Here is a 20,673-nt window from a genome sequence, read left to right as displayed (position 1 = left end):
CTGTCTAATGTAAACACGTGATCCTCAAATGAGCGGCCGCTTCTGAATCCGTTTTGCTCTTCGGCAAGAATATTGTTATCGTCTAGATAATGTGTGAGCCTCTTATTAATAAGTGAACTGTATAGTTTACTGACACAGGACAATAAGCTTACACCTCTATAGTTCATTGGTAGACGAGCATCAGTGGTCGAGTCTTTTAAGATTGGACATATAATAGATTTCCGCCACACAGTAGGTATAATGCTGGTATCCATGATCAATTGGAAGAGTTGCTGTAGCACAACAATAATTTCAGGGAATTTCAGAACATCGTAGGGTATCTGATCGACTCCACAAGCTGACCTTGACTTTGCCGCCATAACTATGTTTGTAATTTCATCTATTGTTATGTTACAGTTTAACTGTTCATTTTGTGTATAAAACGGATCTAACAGATTTAGTTCCAGTAACTGTTTATGCACTTTGTTGCGATCGAAAAATTCTTCGTCGAATTCACTATTATCGGTGGTTTGGTATAAGTTCGCAAAATCCGACCTCCAGCGCTCGAACACCGAACCTTCAGCCCGATATACACGCCCGTTACTGTCTATTATTTCAATGGGAATATCTTTATTTTTCCTTGGCCCAAGTTTATTTATTTTATTCCAAAAGTCTCTTGGATTGTTTGTGGACATGTCTTCAATGTCGAGGGCAATTTCTTCGCGGTACTGCCGTTCCGCTTTTCTCAGTTCCTTGTCGAACAGATTTCTCGCGGTTATATACTCCCTTCTCTTCGCAATTTTAATCGAACGAGCCCCATTGCACTTGGTATAAAGTGTTTCTTTGGCGCATAAGTCACTCCATAGTTCTGACAGGCGTTCATTCCAAAAAGGCTTTTTGTGTTTATATCTCTTCCTGACGTGTTTTGAATCATAGAATTTCGGAACAGAGTTGTTCATTTCAGTACTGATACATGAGCATAGCTTCTCGTAAATAAAATCCACCTGATTTTGCGATTCTCTGCACCTTTCAATACTTGAGATGATATCTAACAACGGCAGACGTGATAACTCACTTGTCATGAAGTCCACGGGAATCCGTTGCAGATTATAGCGGAGACCGTTAATCCGTTCATGTTTGTCGTTAGTTTGGCCTACATATTCACCACTCAGTATGTTAAATTCCGTGATTAGTATGTTATGGTCTGGCAACCTTGATCTTTCGCCCAGTAATCCGTGAAGTCCGTGCGCGTCAACAATAGACTGTACCGTGACTACTTCAAAGGTCTTAAATAGGTGAACATTGTCTTGCGGAATGCACAAATAATCCACTGTAGCTCGTCCCTTGCGAGAAACTGATGTGTAATTGTCCTTGCTTGTATCAAATCTTCCATTGAGGACACAGAACCGTGTATCATTTAAAAATTCAATAAATGCATGTCCATGTTGATTTATAGTTTTGTCAAGCACATTTCTTTGAGGGATACAATCAGTTTCACTTAATATATCCGATAACGACCCAATTCTCGAATTAAAATCGGCCGCAATGATAATTGTGTCACTTTCACTGTTAATATAGATTTGGGCCAGCAAATGGGAAAAGAAGCCTTGGGCGTCGCGACCACGAATCGAGTTTTCTGGAGGTATGTAACATGAAAACACTGTGAAATCATAGTTATTTTGTTTATGTGTAAATTGCACGACTAATATTCCATCGTAAGATTTATCCACAACGTTTATATCGTATTCCGTTATAATCAAGTTTTTAACCAAAAGGCCAACGCCTCCTGACGGTTTCGGTGCGTTTCTATGAATGTTAACTCTGTTGAAACCAAACCAAGTATATCCGTTTATATCTATCACATTTTGTTCGCCTAAATGAGTTTCTGACAGCGAAATAATATCCGAATCAAGTGCGATAATAATTTGTTCTCTGAGTTTACAGTTTTCACGTGTCCAGCCACAAATATTTAAGTGAGACACTTTAATTGACCTGTAAGACCGGGACGCTTCCTAATCTGAACTATGTGCTGTTTCCATGTTATCCTGGTGTCGTGCACGCTGAATGATACGGCCGCTCGCATTAACTCGGAACTCTTTCCCTTGCAGAAGCTGGCGAAGCACTGCTTTCGCGTTCATTTCTACGAGTCTTTCAATGTGAGACTTGCAGCTTTTCAAGTAAATGTTTTTTATACGCCTCGAGGTCTTTCAGTACCATTTTGTTTCTTAAGACTAAGATTTTTTCATCTAAGTTCTGGAAGGCGATCTTTACTAGAGCGGGACGATTCGTGAATCTAGTTGGCAGTCTTATAGCTCCTGTGACCAATATATTATTGGAGACATCAGCGCCCATTGCCTCAATAAGATCTTGTGCTATTTTTAATATATTTTCACCTTCATTGTACAGTATCCCACTGGCTGTAATCGTTAGATTCGGGTCATTCAATTTATTGATATTTTGTCGTTGACCGTAACCGGTATCATGTGACGTGGATGTACCGTTACGTTGACCCGTCGTGTTCTCAAGTGTATCCATGCGTAATTGTAAAGACTGAATAGTTGTCACGACCTGATCAAGGCGGGAACTATCCCGCGCCATATCCGACGATAATTCGTCCCGTGAGGCCCGTATTCGTGTATCAATTGTCTCTTTCATTTCTGAGCGTAGTTTATCTAACTTTGAGTCAATCGATCTCCTTATGGAATCTTGGTTCCTTTTTATGTTAACGACAGTGTCCATAATAATTTTCAGTTGATCACTATCAGAACCGTTCCACATATGGCTATTACTCTCAGCGCCCGATACACGAGTGGTGGGCGATGGTTCATGTGACGCCATAGCTTGACCAGTTTAAGGTGACTTCTTATTTCCTTTCATATCAGAAAATGCGATATTTTCTACATTTACATAAGTCTGTACATTGCACGTGTCAATAAAAGTTTCTATAGAGTTTTCACCCGAGTCACTCTCATATAATACTGCAAAAGAATTGCCAACAAGGTCACTTACATCATGTAAAACCGAGGTTTTCGCCCCTGACGGGCCTCTTGTCTTTGTCTGCTTTTTAGGGTTAAAATTCAAATCAGATTCACTTCCACTACTGCCTCTACAATTACTATGATTCCTTTTCATGATGTATATTCCATAATATTACACTTTCTGTACTTTGTATCCAGTTTTTTATGTCAATTTAATCCATTATACACACGTCTTTACCAATATTTATCAGAGCTCAAAATTTGAACGTCCATTTTGTTTTGATCACGTGATCGTATATCGTATATAATAAATTTACTTACCTGTGCCACATTTGCGATGTTGCCATCAGTTGCAAAATAAACGACTTTTAATTTAAAAACTAAAACATCTATTATTCAAGGAAAAGTATTGTGACAAACGAACAATTCATACTGTATGCGATAATTGGCGATAAGTTTGTCAACTTTGATTATAAAATTAACGGTTTTTACGTAGACTAAAATAAAAAAGTTAAGACTATTAAATATATATGATAATTATTTTCAGTGTAACTATTCAATGATAATAAAAAAGTCATAGTGAATTTTTCTAGATAGCATCCACTAACAAACGCGCTAGCCTTTTGTTTTTTCCTCAATGAAAGGTCGCATTTCATGTAATTTGGACCGAACTCGTCGGGAATATCTTATTACCGATTACCGATTCGGGTAGCCATTTTTATGACGGACTTCGGCGGAGTGACCTCCCTTGAAATCGGGGGGGGGGGGCGTGGCTTCACTCTCGCTGTTGAAAGGTCAATTTAGGGGAAACATATCCACTTTATTGCAGAAATAAACATTTTAAAACAATAATTGTACACTATATATTAACAGAAAATTAAATGTAGTCTTATTAAAAGAAAGCCAAGGCGAAATCCCAAAGAATAAAAACCAACGAATTATTTATGTAATCATGTAAAACAACTCGCAGGTGTAAAAACAATCTTACTGCGGTATGATATAAGATCTTATAGCAACACACTGACCCGTGTAACTGATATCTCAAAATGAGTCATTTAAACATGGGAAGTTAACTGTAATATTCAGTATCTCAGCATTTGGTTGTATTGTGTATGTTAAACTAACATCAAAGTGCCCATCTAGTTGTGTAAATTTGCTTAGAGGTTATTTATTTGAGACAATTGACCCACGGGCAATTATTATGATACAGGACTCAACACAGGAAAAACACAAACGCCGATGAAGAAACCGACTTGGGACGATCAATGCAAAGCATAGTATTGTTTGCTTAAACCAGCTTGTTTTAAAAATCGCAGATAACCGATGTCTTTTCACTTCAATTAGAAATAAATTATTGTTTAATAGAATGTTTTCCGAATATATACATTGATTTTTATATATACAAGTCATCATATATTTTAAAAATACTATGTACATCAACTTTCAGCAAAAGCTGAAGCGAGTGTTCAGCAACTTATATTTATCACAAAGTGAAAATATTTACAACGGGAATCACTCTACTGTCGTAAATCAGGTACACATTAATAGTCAACGAAATCACATAAAATCAGTACATGTACTTCATATGATATAGTTGATAATAACAAGGGGCACACTTAAGTTCATTTAACATTCACACTACTTGTACACTCTCACACAGTCGATAAAAATTCACTCGTCGAGATATTATTATATTCTGCTACATGTTTATGTTTGATAACACACTGATTATAGTTTGATAAATGAAGCATATGACGTTATCATATTTTAATGACCCAAGTAAAGTGTACTAAATAAACACGATGCTAAATGTCACATATTTGTCTTCTGCTCTGATCTTTCGTGAGTGTCATTTTACTTCATAATTATACTCATAAGTATTAGTATACTGGTCATTTGCTGTCAAAGGACAATTATGGGTGTAAATAAAATTAATGAACTCGATAACAAAATGAAATAAGCAATATCAAACAACACTTTTCAAAACATAACCAAAGTGTTAACAATGCTGTATACAATACTATAATTAACATTAAACACCGGACATACTTTAACCTGAAAATCATTTTACAAGATATCTAAGCAAAATAAATTAACGGAAATATGGAAAAAACCACAATTGTGAGTGTCGTTTTGTTTATGACAACAGTTATGCATGGCGAGTCTAAACAGTGCGTACAGAATGACGAATGCTCGTGCACCTTCGACGACGGGAGCGGAAAGGTTGATCTGTCGATGCTAGGGAGTAAAAGTACTTCTATGTTAGTATCAAGAGTTTGCTTGTTTATATATATTGGTTTCGGTAAATATGTGTTGTTATTTTTTATGAATTTCTAATATGACGTCATTTCACAAGTGTGAGACATGCATAGCTAAAAGTGGCATTCAATACTACTACTACTCATAACAATAATAAGTATAATTATGATAATTATAATTATAATAATAATAAATATGGGTATGGCAAGCGAAATGCACATTAATTCCTTAAACCACGGTCTAACAGTTAACTATATAGTTAAGAGACTTTGAACCCGGGTTTAAAGTGCCGTTTGCACATTAATTCCTTTAACCCGGGTTCAAGACTTTGAACCGCGGTTCAAAGTCTCTTAACTCTATAGTTAAGAAACGACCAATGAATTCGTGACATTTGCCTTCTAATTGTGGTTTAAGCTCCGCTGATTGGTTGTCTCTGAATTATGTAGATATCTATTTTTAGCGGTTCAAACTCTTGAACTCGGGTTTAAGGAATAAATGTGTAAACGGCACTTTGAACTCGGGTTCGAAGTCTCTTAACCCTATAGTTATCTGTTAAATAATTAATGTGCATTCCGCGCGTCTTAACCCCAGTTTAAGACTTTAAACCGCAGTTTAAGACTTTGAACCGCAGTTAAAGACTTTGAACCGCAGTTCAAAGTCTCTTAACCCTATATTGAAGAGAGGAATTAATGTGCAAACGGCACTTTGAACTCGGGTTCAAAGTTTCTTAACTATATAATTAGCTGTTAAATAATTAATGTGCATTCCGCGCCTCTTAACCGCAGTTTAAGACTTTGAACCGCAGTTCAAAGTCTCTTAACCCTATAGTAAAGAGATGACCAATGAATTCGCGGCATTTACCTTCTAATTGTGGTTTAAGCTCCGCTGATTGGTTTGTCTCAGATAACAGATTTGTATCTATTTTTAGAACACTTTGAACCGCGGTTCAAAGTCTTGAACTCGTAATTAATGTGCAAACGGCACTTTGAACCCGGGTTCAAAGTCTCTGAGTGAGATACAGTTCTGTACTGCTAGAGCCACCAACATCATCAGCTGAAAACCGCCTATCAACAAGTGTTTCGGCCCTTTAATCACAGGACACTCTCCAGGCGGCGGGCCCGCAGTGTTGGTCAGACACTACGTGTTGGTGGTAGGCTTCCAACTGTATGCCCTTTCTGCTGCTAGGCTCAGTTTGCCCACTGCTCTCTTCCTGTCTGCTCCTTTTATGCACAAGGCACCGAACATTCTCCACAGCGACCGTGCTGGAAATCTTCTAGTGCCGATTTCCACAGGGTAGAGCCACACTCGCCATCCCTTCTCTCTTCACTGTTCTTGCAGGTATGTATATTTGGCCTTTTTCCGTTCGAAGGCCTCTTCACAACGAGATTCCCAAGAGACTGTCAGTTCAACCATGATCAGACACTTATCTTTAGTGGACTACAACACAATGTCAGGCCTTAATGTTGTCTGGATAATGTTCGGGAACACTAGCTTTTGCTTCCAGTCAACAGACATTTCCCACTTATTAGATTCATCTAATACAGAACTGGTAGGCTGCAGGTTTTTAGGCGCCTTTTGTCCTTCCTTCACGATCTGAATCATTTGGGGTTTTTGTCTGGGCCTCTTCTTGGTCCTCTCGCGTTCCAACTTGTCAGCGAGTTCCTGAAGAACACTGTCGTGTCTCCGCCTGTAGCGTCCTTGGGTGAGGGCTGTGGTACACGATGACAGAATATGTTCCATGGTTCCTGTATTGTCACACAATTGGCACTTGGGATGGTCCTGTAGACCCCATCTGTGCAGGTTTGAGGGTGACGGTAGTAGGTCATAGACTGATCTGAGCAGGAACGCTATCCTCAGAGGTTCGTAGCTCCAAATATCAGCCCAGGTCAGTTTTCTTTCTGTCGTTGTCCATTTCGTCCATGCACCTTGGGCTCCCATAGCCACAGCTTTCGCTCTTCTGTCTTCTTCTTCTGCTGCTCTGACTTCATCTTGCACCATTCTTCTCCTTTCCATGTTTCCAGCAGAGCTCCATAATGTTATCTTGGAGCTGCCTAGCACCTGTCTGCCTACAGCTGTGATGCCGACAATGTCTTTTTGCTGGAGTCTTTTTTCGGCCTGTTCGACTGCTTGGCTTTCTGACCACTTTCTCCCTGTCTTAGTTTTAATCCCAGCATTTCGGATTGAACTGTCCTGCGATTGCTTGAGCGTCACTACCAGTCTTGTCTTCGCAACTTTGAACTCCTCCACTAGTTATGATAGCGGGAGTTGTAGCTGGTTGGATCGCCCATACAATTCGATGCTGGTAAAGCTTGGTGGTACTCCCAGCCATCGGCGCAGGTGTCTGCTGATCGTTCTCTCCAAGCATTCGACAGAGGATGTAGGTTTTTCATATAGCATAAGGGGCCACATCAGTCTGGGGAGAAGTGCATTCTGGAAGAGCAATGCCTTGAACTTTCCTGATAAAGCGGATTTGTCGATTTGTTTCAGCCCTTCCCGGAGCTGTGATCTGATGCGCTCTACGTTTGCTTTGTCACTAAGGCTCGAATCAAACCACTTGCCCAGGCACTTTATGGGACTGTCCATAATTGATGGTATGTCTTCGCCTTAGACTTGTAGGGTAAACCGTTTTGTGACTGATCCGCGCTTGATTACCAGACTTTTGGACTTCTTGGGTTAGAAATTCATTCTAGCCCAGGTGGCTGCCTCCTCCAATGCCTTCAGAACCCATCTTGCTTGTATGTTAGTCTGTGTTGTACTACTATTACTACTTCTAGCACTACAACTACTACTTCCTCTGCTTAACGATTGTTTTGTGTTTAACATTTTAGAATCAGAGATATATTTGCCCCGGACAATTACGCATATTCATTCAACCCTTGCTATCCATTCTCAGAAGGAACCTGTGCGAACGCTGCAGTAAGTGTGTTGTTGTTTTTTGTTTGTTTGTTTTTGCAAAGTATACGTTTGGCTTACTGAGCAGAATAAGCGCCGAATGGGGCTTTAAAGATAATGAAAATACATATACACTATATTTGTGCTATGCTTTATAATGTCATATTCTAGCAGACCATTGAAATCTTGTCTTACATTTTAATCTTGGTCATTTCATTTACAATCAATGACAATAATTTGTACTGTTTAGGGCTGCCAAATCGACACCGCCAGGAGTATCTATTACAACATAGGCGACTCTAAAAAAGTGGACTTCTCTTTCGACGGATCGAATGTTGTCGGCGCCTATACCGCCCATGACGGGGCTAGGTATAAAATAATGTGTCTCCGTGTTTCTCCGTGTATTACATTTGGCTTAGAAATATGTAACATATTGTATCATATAAATAGTAACAATAAACGTGTCCGTGCCATTAAAGTATCAATAAAACAACAGTTTAAAAGATTAAACCTAATGATGTTTAACGTGCTGTCGCTTTTTGTTTTGTTAGTGTCCCGAGTTGACTGTAGCTGTAACATTTTATGAACACTGTTTGTTGCAGCGTAAGCATACACTAGTTGATCGACTTTAAAAACAAAATGTTCCGAAAATTACTGAAAGATAAAATTTCAGAATTCTAAAAAGCATTTGGAAAAAAATCAGAATGCCATTCTATCAAGTTCACGCTATGCTTCAAATGATCCAGGGCGATTTTTATAAATGTAAATGTGAATATCTACCGCAGATGTAGCCCATAAAAAAGAATTTTAAACCCGTAGCTGAATTTAATCTCTTCAATAAAAAATGAAGATAAGAACACAGAAATCGCTTCCGAATATATTTTGAGGCTAGTTATGTGCGATGGGATTTAAATTTAATAAATTGAATAAAGTGACCGTGTGTTATATAAAGAAAAAACATAATTATTAATACATTATTATAATTTTCATCATAAGAATGTCATGTGTTTTCATTCTCTGTAATATAAATATGTATCAGCAAACGTTACAATACATAATGCATATTTCAGGAAATCACAGGTCACCTATATATGTGACCCTAGTGCTTCATCACCAACATTTACAGTGATGGGGGAAACAAAACAATCATTCTACGTAAGTATATCTTATGATCAGTAAAATAATGGCATCATCAGTCTATATTTTGTTTATGGTGTGAGTGGGTGGGCTTATTGTTTTTATTACAATGGTTTACATGAATAAACAAGCTCTGATCGCCAATATTAATTGCCTATATACACAAGAAAGTTAATTCTCTGATTAGTAGTCTTGGGACATACACATTTGTATAACGTCATTAAGTGTGTGGCGAAACAAGTCGTTCTAATATTTTCATTCTCGAGTGACGGCACGTGTTTTTGATGGAAGATAAAGTTTGAGATTTTGCAGATTTACTGTTCAGCCTAAACTTAATTAATGAGGGTGTTGTCTGCCCCAGGGTCCACAAGTGCAGTAGTGAACAATTACTGGGAATACTGTTTAAACAAACGAATGTATTCACCGTAGAAAATGAATTAATTTGAAAGTTGAGTAACTATACCTTAGAGTATCATGTGCGTTCTGAAATAGAGCAAGAAAAAGACTAAATAAATTGCTTTTCACGGGACTGAAAACAAAAGCTTTTGAACGCACTGTTTGCAAGTTGATAGCTCTTATATAGTTCATGCATAAGCAATCTTTGATCAAGTTCGAGAGTACATGTTTATATGCGCTTTACTGTTTTACGTTTTTTTATTCATTTAATCGTTACTGTGTATAAAAAAAAATTATCTCGAATACGTAAATTTTTATTCATCGTTAAATTTTTTTCACTACGTCTTCTATACAGCCGTTTGAGATGCAGTACCGTAGTTTCTTTCTAAACAATACCTCGGGTTTCCTTCGAAAACAGCCGAGCTAATTAAAAGATATGTGCAGCTTTAATTCAGGCACATGCTCAGTGTAAATTTAACATATTCTATGTCTGCTAGCATGTATGACCTTAAAAATCAAGCAATATTATTATTGCAGATAAGTGCGCAATTAGAATGTGTGTGGGTTTTTTTTTGTCTTCATGCATGCTAGCGCAATCTACGCTTTAAAATATTTCAAATGAGATCAATGTATACCAACTAAAAGGAAACAATTAGGATCGTTTAAGAGCGAATACTTAGCACTCAAAACGGGTACGTTGAACGGGTAGTGGATTGTCATGCCAGGGAACCATTTACCCTCTAAAAATGTACTTGGATTGTATAGTATCATACAATTATATAATATTATAAAGAGATCTAGATCAATTGTTGGTGTTGTGGTTTTATTTAATTCTTTCTATAATTTACCGTTTTGCAATTAGATGCTCGAAAAATAGTTTCACGTTTTAAGGTCATCATTTAGCTATAATAATTGCATACTTTATACAAGTAAAAGACAAAACATGCCCGTGTGAATGTGACGTATATTTGAAAAATACTAGTCATGGTACACACGTCGCTTCTTTTGTGTTGTATTAAATAATGTCGTTCGCATCATGTTCATCATGTCATGTAAGAAGTGTGGATATTGGTTTGCATTTTATTGTCACTAAGGAATGAATTTTTATACACAATGAAATTTAAAGCAAGCATTTTCATTTGCCTTTACATGTGTTTTTATCTGTGAAGTTACAGTAACAAAAACCTGTTTGCTGGAACTACTTTTTTATTATTGTTTTTAAAAATAAATGTTACAGATGCCCTAAAGCAAACATGTTTAACGATATTTAGAAACAATCTTGCGAAAATATCATGTAAATGAGAACAATTTGTTATACATTTCAGGAATTTCGTATATCTTCAAAGTACGCTTGCCCGGACGGTGGAAGTGGACCGGGACCCGGGCCTGGACCAATCATCACCGTGTCCGTCAGTATCAGTGTCGGATGGGTCCTCACAATACTGTAAGTGAATATCAATACAATATGAGATACCATCACTGGATGAGAGTAGAAGTGACACAAATTACATATGCATTTATTCAGTAAACTTTTTGTTTTAGTGTCAACAACAAGTTTTGTATATGCAAGAGAAATCCGGTACAAAGGTTTTCATGTTTTTATGAAACCGTTGCCGGCAAAGTTAAAATGATAGAGTATATGGTTTTAAATGCTTACAACTACACGAGGAAAAATAGTTCAGTTTTAGATTTGTTGCATGACACCTACACAAAACGAATATTCGTTATACGATAAATTCCTTGTTGTTTTATTAAAGTGAACTAAACAAATATATACAATACAATTTATCCCACTTATACAGCGAATTTGGTTGATTAAAGCCCCATTGATAAATTTCATCTATAATCAACGGCACGTGCTACGTTGTAAGGCTGCGTTGTAAACAAATGAAGTTCATTGTATATAACAACTAAATGTTATATTTATGTTATAAAACTTTTAGATTGGCAATTAAATATGAATAAAATTGTAATTAATAACGCACGACTCTTTGTCACAGAGCGATATTCTGATTTAAAAAAATATTTTTTTATCAGCGGGTTTTTTTTGGAACGTGGAGTAATACACTGACCTTGGTTACGCTACAGTCATTATCACAGTACGACAAACACTCATGAAAACGCGAAACTATCCAGTTAAACTAATTTTGTTTAAATAAAAAGGTTTAGAAGTTTATCATGCTCGGCATGAAAACAAAAAAAGCGCTCGCCAAGGCTCGTGCTTTTTGTTTTATAAGCCTCGCATAAAAACCTGATCTATAATCAACACTAACCTATTATTCTCAATGTAATACACCAAATAGACAACTATAGATGTTTGTCGGCAACGAGCCTGTTGTCATTTATCTGTTCACGTTGTCTTCATTGAACACTCAGTGTAAAACTTACCTTTGAGCGCCTGGCACGCAGCATGTCAGTTTAACAGTGTGACATTTTTGAGACAAGTTCACGTAAGGTGTGATTTTTGACTGGCCCTCAAACCGATTTAAATCCCTAATTGTATTGTCAGTTCTAAGGCGGTGAACCCGAGAAACGAGCTAAACAACGCCCTTAAGACTGGAAACGGGTTTAACATGAGGCACACAGTATTCATTTGGTGAACATGTGGTAGTTATGTTCTTCAAAGTTGCATGATCAAAGCTGAAGGTACAGCCCGGATAAGCTCTAACAGACGGACGCCCGCATATACGCTTAGGCATTCAAAAAGCTCAATTGCGAGTTTACCCCAAGCGGGTAAGACAACAAAAATAAATAAGCAAAAATGTAATTATTACTGTGGTTCGTTTGTTTGCAAATTTAGTTATTTAAGTAGTTCTGGGGATTAGTTTGATAAAGTTCCTCTTCCAATTCTATAATTGAAGACAAATTGTAGACCTTCATGCGTTATATATGAAATGGTCTGGGGGCCAACATACTTAATTTAACAAAATCTAATCGTCAACAAGATAATTTATTACCATTATAAATAAATGCAATTCATTATGCAAACACCGGTTTGATTTTCATATTCTTCTCAGACATTCACAAAACGATTTTGCCTTGCAAACACATATTCATGGACAAACTGACAACGACGGCATGACCTGTTTTGATATGAAGGTAGATCGCACAATGCCGTAAACTTTAACTGTAAATTCACAGCAGTTTCTTAGCATGTATCAACCTCCGCGCAGAGATTTGACTGGAACCAGCATTGCTGCATCAAATCCATGCCTTTATAATCAACCACGTAATGATAGCCAAGCAACGTGGTGCAATAGTTTTACCGTTGTTATTTGTTCTTTTTTAAATTACGGTTATTTATGTTTAATTATGAACCTAAATTGATATAATATTTTCAAAATATAAAAGACAAATGATACTTCTTTTCATACTATTATACTTAAACACAACATAGAATCCTACCAAATCTGGATGGATTGTCTTGTGATGGCAGAGATTGTAAGTGAGAGGAAAGAACGACAACTCTGCCTTGAGATTGAGCATGTATTTGCAGATTCCTCAGCGGGACGAGCTTGTACCTTATAGCAGGGCTGCTTGTGAACAAAATATATCGACATAATAGTGGCCGTGAACTTCTTCCTAACATCAGCTTCTGGATATCATTTCCAGGTCTTGTTAAGGTATGGTCGGAACAAGAACAGATTGTATGTCTTAGTGGCTAGACGTTCATGGGTATTTCGTTAACGTAGACGTTAATTTGAATATAGAATTTAGAGGGCGGTTCCCTAAGAAAACTCAATATTTATTCTGGTAACCGAGCGTTACTTAATTAAAGTAGTAAATTCCATGGTATATATTCCATGCTATATAAACAATAGATCATGCATGGTGATACAAGTTTTACAAATTTTTCATGCATTTTTTTCTTTTTCTAGGACGGTTGTCTGTTTGTGGTTGGTCTAGTTCGAGGGAGAGGAGGATACGGAAAGGTGTGAATTCTACCAGATATTTGCTTTGTATGGACACATTCTACTTTATGATGAGTGGATCTACCAAATAAAAATATCTCGAGCCAGGAAAAATTAATTCACTTTGGCACATTATTGTGTATTGTATTTACTTGTAAAGTTGAGTTTTGTTTTGGTCATTTTTTTGTCCTTAACTTCATTGTTTTGGTGTGTAAGCTGAAGAGAACGCGGTTTTTAAATGTTACTGATATTCGCCTGATAAATGTGTAACTTCTTTCGCACAATCGCACAATCGTTTGTTATAATATTTTCTTAAAATATGTTAAGTGTTTACTATTTTATATTTCATACTTAGAATGCACCGTAACTAAAGCTTTAGCCAAGAGAAACATTGAATGGACTGTTTTCTTTACCGACGATCTTTCCATGCCCGAAATTACTTTCATTTATGTCCGCCATTCAACAATGACCTGAATAGCAATTATAAATACTTCCTTGATTTCCGTTGCCTTTTCGGAACCATTATTACGTGAATCATAACAGTTTACTAGACTAGTGTCCATCGAATGGTTGGGAGGTTACGAATCGGTTCAGTTTTTATATTGTGTAATATAATTCCCTTACAATTACCACAATATAACCACTAGCTTGAAATTGATTCGTTCTATTGCATTCCTATTGCACTGTATTAAACAATTCACTACAGACTGAAAGTTAAGTTCTCCATATATTTGTTTGTTTTCTTCAGTTAAGTGATTGATTAACTGTAGACAATACAAATTAAAACAATATAATGTCCGAGTTACTTTTATCTGACGAAACAATAACACGTGATTTGAACTATATATGACAAGTAAACGACCAGTTGCGATCCTCTTGGTTTAAGGTTATTAAACATAACTAAATAAACTTATCGAAATTAAACACTCGCCTAGTATTCTATGTATGTCCATACATCGAAAAAGAGATTTGCCCAATTATCGAGATAGTCGGCATTATGTTTTTTGCGTATTACAGTCATTGGCGTCGCTCTGGAGAGCGGCGACTACTATGTAATGCTTTTTTTTTTCGCTTAAGGGAGGAGAAGTAATTTTACGGATCAATGTATATATTTTTGTTTTAAGAATATCTTGCATAGTGGTGTTTTTTTGTGTAAATTAGTGTAAATAAGTACTGCATTTGTGCCTATTAATTTTAATTACAACATGTATTGCCAATAATGAAAAGCTAATTGTTTTCATTAATAACTGATCCACAACTGGTCACAGGGGAAAGATCACAGGGCAAATACGCGAAACTTTCTGGTTTTGTATAAAAACAAAACATAATCAAAATATATTTATTTATTTGTTGTTGTTTTTTTCTAAATTGCTTATTTAGTAGAGAATCAATGTAGTACGATATTTGACGACCTATCGCGCAAGCATGTTTATTGGAAGGCGTAGTGGTACTAAAACGTAAAATGTATTAGTTTATTAATAGACATATAATAACGATCGCTATATACAACTTTACCAAATAGCAGTATATAAATGATGTCAGCCGGAATAGCTCAGCTTGGAGAGCGTTAGACTGATGTTGTTTACGCAACAATCATCTAAAGGCATCGGTTCAATCCCAGGTTCCGGCACGAACGGAACAGTTCGGCGACTGACAATTTTTTCAGTCAGGTTAATAAATATAATAAAGCTTTATTTTATGTAGGCATTTTAAAATCCATTTTACTACAATTGGACATTTTTATTAAAATTAATGGATGCCGCGTGGTGACAACATTAATTAAAATTTCTTACATCACTTAAATATCTTATAAAAAGTACACGTGTTTTTTATTAACAAATAAATGCGAACAACGCATATGTTATCCATGTATTTTTATGGTTGTCTATCATAGGCCCTAAGTTCTATCCCTACCACATATAGATCGCGAAGCGCGACACGCATTATATATTGTAACAATGAGTTGCGAAAAAGGAAGCAGCCGCTTATCAATGAGAAGCTGTGTCCCAGCAACCCGTTTCCCTAGAGTCAAGCACTCCTCGGAGTGTTTTTTTGAAGAACCACATTAAGAGCGCGAAGCGCGACACATATTACTATCCAGGTGGTATGGGCCCTTTAGCATTATCCGACCATTACGTCCATAAGTATCTTCCTAAGAAGTTGAGAAATTTTGAAATCGTTGTTTGAAGTCCAAAATTTTCATCCGATTGTTCCCAAACATGCACAGGTTTTTATTATCAGTGGGGACCCAACCCAAACTCTATATGAGCATATCAACCATAAGTCCAAAATTATGTCTCTTTGAATTTAAAAATAAAAGTGAAAAACTGCTTGGTTAGGTAATTATGTCAACATTTTCTTTAGATTCTTTCCAAACTTACAGTGTCTTCATATCAATGAGCATTTTTACCTGCTTTAAAATAAGAAACATCGGGACAATAAGTCCAGATTTTTTTTCTATTAAATTTGACAAAATAAACAATTTCCACTTGTTTCAAAGAATTCACAAGTTTCGTCTGAATCTTTCCAAACTTGTACAGTGCTTTTTTATCAGTATTACTCGAACCCTATTGAAAATGATGAATATCGGAGCCATAAATCTTTATGATCTTTTACTGAAGTTCAAAGATTTGTGAAATGCAGCTTCTTTAGCCAATTTACAGTTTTCATTCATTTTTTTTTTCAAACATTTACAGTGTTTTAATATCAATGAGTACTCAACCCCTATCGTAAATGAGCAACGTAAGAATAAGTTAGGAATTATCTCCCCTTGAAGTTGAGAAAAATATGAAATTACGATTACAAGATGAAGCAGATTTTTTAAAACCTACTCAGTTCTGTTCCATAAATGCGGATGCCAGTAAAAATCGAAGTACTGGCAGTACTGGTGTGACGATGCTTTTGAAGAGGATGGATATAAAACATCAATTTAAGTTTATCTATATCACCACAATTGTGTATGTTGATACGAACATTTGGGTACGATACAAAATTTGGGTATGAAAATTTTGGGTACGAAAAAAAATTTGGTACGAAAAAAAATTGCGTACGAAACATTTTTGGTACGAAAAAAAGTTTAGGGGTACGGGGAAGTAGTACCCGTGGGTAACTTGACCCATTGAGCGAAACTGGGAGGCGGGTCACATTCTTGTTTATTAAGTATGGCAATACATTCATGATGATTCTCGAAAGTAGGTATGAGCCGGACCATGTGCGCTCAATCGTATGAGCACTTGACTATCCGTGTTCGCCCACGAACATATGGATAAGTTAACTAATAGCGAAATGACCTTATACATGTATATGCTGAAATCTAACAATCGTACGAAATATCAAACATGGTACAATGTATGTACACTTAGATGGTTGTGTAATTTCTGTTAGAATATCGTATTCAATATGTAAATTTTAAATGATTGTGCCCGCGCTTGAGTTTGTTGCCTTGTTTGAGTCTATACGCGCCTAGGCTGCACCCAGTGTGTGTATTTGTGTTTTTCCAAGGTAATGAGTAACGTCCGCGCTGAGGCTGCATAATGCTGGGACCCGGAGTGTGTCCAGCACTCCTACCTAATAAGATTAGATTGACGACAGTTGGGACGAATTTTGAATGATAGCTGCAATTTCCAGCTATTTGTTTTGTACTGAAATACTTTTTAATTTTTTATATGGTCAAATGCTGCGGGGGGGGTGAGATTTAACGGGAAAAAAAACAACTGTCAGGAATGGTGACCACAAAACATACAAAATATAACATTGCGCCGGGAGCGGGAATCGAACCGGTGTCGTAAAGGTGAAAAAGCAAACGTCCTTACCACTGCGCTAGCGGGACGGACAATTATGCAAAGGAATGTTGTTTTATCTATATATATCATAGCAGTGCAGCGTTTACAATTTGCAGGTTCGAAATCGTTCGCATTCTTCAGTTTTATGATCACGTAAAAAGTTAATTTTACAAGTTTTTATTCGCAATTTATTTACTAAATCGAGAACAAATATCAAACAAAATAGAGAAAATGTAGTTGTTTCATTGGTCCATACAAATAAAATGGATGTAAAATTACTAATTCGAAATTAACGTTCTGATACACTTATTGAATCTGTTTCCCCAGGATATGCTGTTCTATTAATATTTACATTTATCAACACGAACGACAACTCTACTAGGAGAATGTTATCAATGAAAATCAACGAGCAATCTCCTATGCAGTGGCAAATGCCAAGGGAACTAACTGAAAAATCGAGTTATCTCAATCGGACTGGCTCGGTCTTTTACATAGGTTGCCATTGTGAAGATTTTTTTTACTGGTTATCAAACCTTGGACGCTGCAGTTCCAGCATCGTCAAAAAGGAAACCAATGTAAATGAAATGAACTATGAAATATTTGGGGGTTACAACACAAAATCATAAATAATGGTTATTTGGGGGTTATAACACAACATCATAAATAATGGTTATTTTGGGGTTATAACACAAAATTATAGATTATGATTATACCAGTATCTTTTTCTATTTTGTTTAAAATAATCGGCCAATATATTAATATTTTCAGTAGAAAAATCGTTCCATGTCACTTCATTTGGTACCTTTTACACTGAAAATCCCGACGCCCTTTGGTGCTTTGCATCAATACTTATCTTGTCAAATCTTAAAACGGAAATTGTGGAAGTAATGCCGTGGTGTATGCTAAATACAATCACGAGGAACAGCGTAGTTGAGTTAAAGAGCTATCGTCAACACGTTCCTTTTAAATTATATTTGGTTTGATTGTTTTTTAAATCAACTTCCACGTCTGAATTAGGCGATGTAGATATAAATAATTGTTAAAAGTGTGTTAACATAAAACTTCTGTATCACTTTGATCTGCTAATTTGTAAAGACATTTATTGGCCGCATTTCATATTGAGGCGTATTTTACTTTGAAACTTGTATTTTACGGTATGAGGTTAAACATATTACTAAAACAACTTCTTGTTGAATGGACTTGTTTGCAAATGACACACTTCTTTCTTGTGTAGCTGAACATTAATTCGTATATGTAAACTAACGATACATAAACAATAAGCGGTAAACGTTTGTGTTCAAAATCAAACAAAGGACATTTGCCGCGATATCGGAATCACACAAAATGGATTGCATACAATAAATTTAATACGTAAAATAAGTTTAAACAAATGATGAGTCTCACTTATAAATATTCATTTGTATTTAAAGTAAATTGAACCTTAAATGAACAAAAGACGTATATTATACCAAAAGGTATCTATGTCGAAACATTGTAAAATTAAGATTTCATACCATTGCCAAGAATATGGTTTACATACAGGAGTATTTACTAACAAATAATAAGAAGCGACATGCATTTAGGGCATATCATATACAATTATTAATGCTTGTATATTTTTGTTTTGATATAAATAATATTATTAATAAATGTATTCGATTTACGTACAAATAAATCCAATATTGAAACGCTGATGATAGCGACTATTCAGGAATTTTACACGAACAGCTTAAAGTTTTTCCCATGATCATTTTCCACGTGGTGTAAGATCTTTAATTATCATGTTAAGGGACGCAAAGCATTCAGTACTCATGTTAGGACGGTGTAAGAGTTATATAGCTCCATAGTATAATACTTGTAAGTGTGTATTGGCAGAATGTGGAATGTCGAAACGTCAAAAATAACACAAGTTATGTTGTAAACACTTCACGAGAATGATTGATGCATTTGACACTATAATCAATTTTAAACACAGTACATTTATTTTCATAAATAAGTAATATTATTAATGTAGCAATCATTTTTTTTTAATTTAGGTCACTTGAACACTGTTGCTGCCTGGAAACCGTTTTTAATCATGTATTGTTATAATTATAAGATAAATCAAAGCATAAGTTAAATTCTATTCAATATACATTACATCACTATATATTAATTACAAAACATATCAGAAACAGTTCAATACTATATTGTATTTTGAATGTGTGGTATGCATTTCATTACACTATCTAAAAAGATAAGATCTTAAGATGCATTATCAATGTAATACTAGTCAATAATTTGACAGGACAAGAGCTTTGAATATGTTCAAACTCGCTATTAAATTTTTACTCTGTTAATATACAATATATTTTAAAGTGTTGTGGTACTTATGAAATTAACAATAACAAACACTGGTATAGTGCGTTAAAGTTAAAACAATATATCCCCAATACGCTGCCAAGAATGATCATAAAGAGGCAATAGTACCTTTCAATAACAAATCAACTTAATGTCAAAGGAAACTTTGTCCGCTGTACAACATTCAAAACGGGGCAAAAGGCAATATATATCTATTTGTGTCTTTTATCGGAAAAGTTCCAGCTTATTCCAGTTTCAAGGGTATTTAAATCAGTTATCTTTTCATTTCGTACATTGAGTATATTATGAGCATTTATAGAGAAAGCATACATTTCTCACTAAATTGTATTGTAAAAATTATAGAATATATAATATATTTTAAGAATGTGTCTCGTTATTGAAAACGTTGCAGAATTCAATAAGCCATGTAATGTATGATATGTTTTAAGCAAAGGTATTTACGAACAATTATGACAACAAAATTTTGTATAGATATATGTTTACAATTATATACAATAAAAGACTATTCGAGCAGAATGAACAACATAACAAGGAATACAACGGTGATCGTAAAGGACGAATTTGCAATCACGTTCGAAAACGGAAGTTTAGGTAGCCACGTCAAGACGGCACCTGTGTTATTTGAACAATTTGCTGTTCCAATAATCTGCGTAACAGGATTACTTGGCAATCTTCTGTCTTCCGTAACATTTTTACGGACTCCGCTGCGAGCGATGCCTTGCGCCGTCTACCTTGCAGTTCGTGGCGTCAGTGACAACGGCCTCCTCGCAAGTTTGATGCTGACTTGGGTATCCAGTACGTTCAATCTACGTCTCAGTATCTTTGAAGGGGTGTGCAAAGCTATTGTGTTCGTGACATATGTCTGTTCATTCACGTCGGTTTGGCTGACAGTTGTGGTAACATTTGTTAATTACTTGCTGATTACGCGACCTCATCTTTCAAAGAGGTTATGTTATCCCGCTACTACGACACTCATAA

At 36.0% G+C, this 20,673-nt stretch overlaps 1 protein-coding gene across 1 annotated transcript; it reads left to right on the top strand.

Annotated features, from left to right (window-relative positions):
• Window positions 1–4,771: 4,771 nt before the first annotated feature.
• On the top strand, window positions 4,772–14,350 carry LOC127855702 (cation-dependent mannose-6-phosphate receptor-like). The gene is made up of 7 exons (XM_052391481.1): window positions 4,772–5,218; window positions 8,045–8,132; window positions 8,359–8,477; window positions 9,179–9,263; window positions 10,967–11,085; window positions 13,138–13,264; window positions 13,520–14,350. The coding sequence occupies exons 1-7, from the start codon at window positions 5,061–5,063 to the stop codon at window positions 13,577–13,579; spliced, it is 756 nt and encodes a 251-aa protein (XP_052247441.1). The 5' UTR covers window positions 4,772–5,060; the 3' UTR covers window positions 13,580–14,350.
• Window positions 14,351–20,673: the final 6,323 nt, after the last annotated feature.

Source organism: Dreissena polymorpha, chromosome 13, assembly GCF_020536995.1.
Source record: "Dreissena polymorpha isolate Duluth1 chromosome 13, UMN_Dpol_1.0, whole genome shotgun sequence".
NCBI lineage: Eukaryota > Metazoa > Mollusca > Bivalvia > Myida > Dreissenidae > Dreissena > Dreissena polymorpha.
This window is presented reverse-complemented; position numbering and strand designations above follow the sequence as displayed.

Bases quoted from the DNA above. Each gene is read 5' to 3' on its own strand.
- LOC127855702 (XM_052391481.1), top strand. From the start codon at position 5,061: ATGGAAAAAACCACAATTGTGAGTGTCGTTTTGTTTATGACAACAGTT. The intron at 8,133-8,358 runs GTAAGTGTGTTG...TGTACTGTTTAG, and splicing joins GAACCTGTGCGAACGCTGCA to GGCTGCCAAATCGACACCGC. The intron at 8,478-9,178 runs GTATAAAATAAT...TGCATATTTCAG, and splicing joins ACCGCCCATGACGGGGCTAG to GAAATCACAGGTCACCTATA.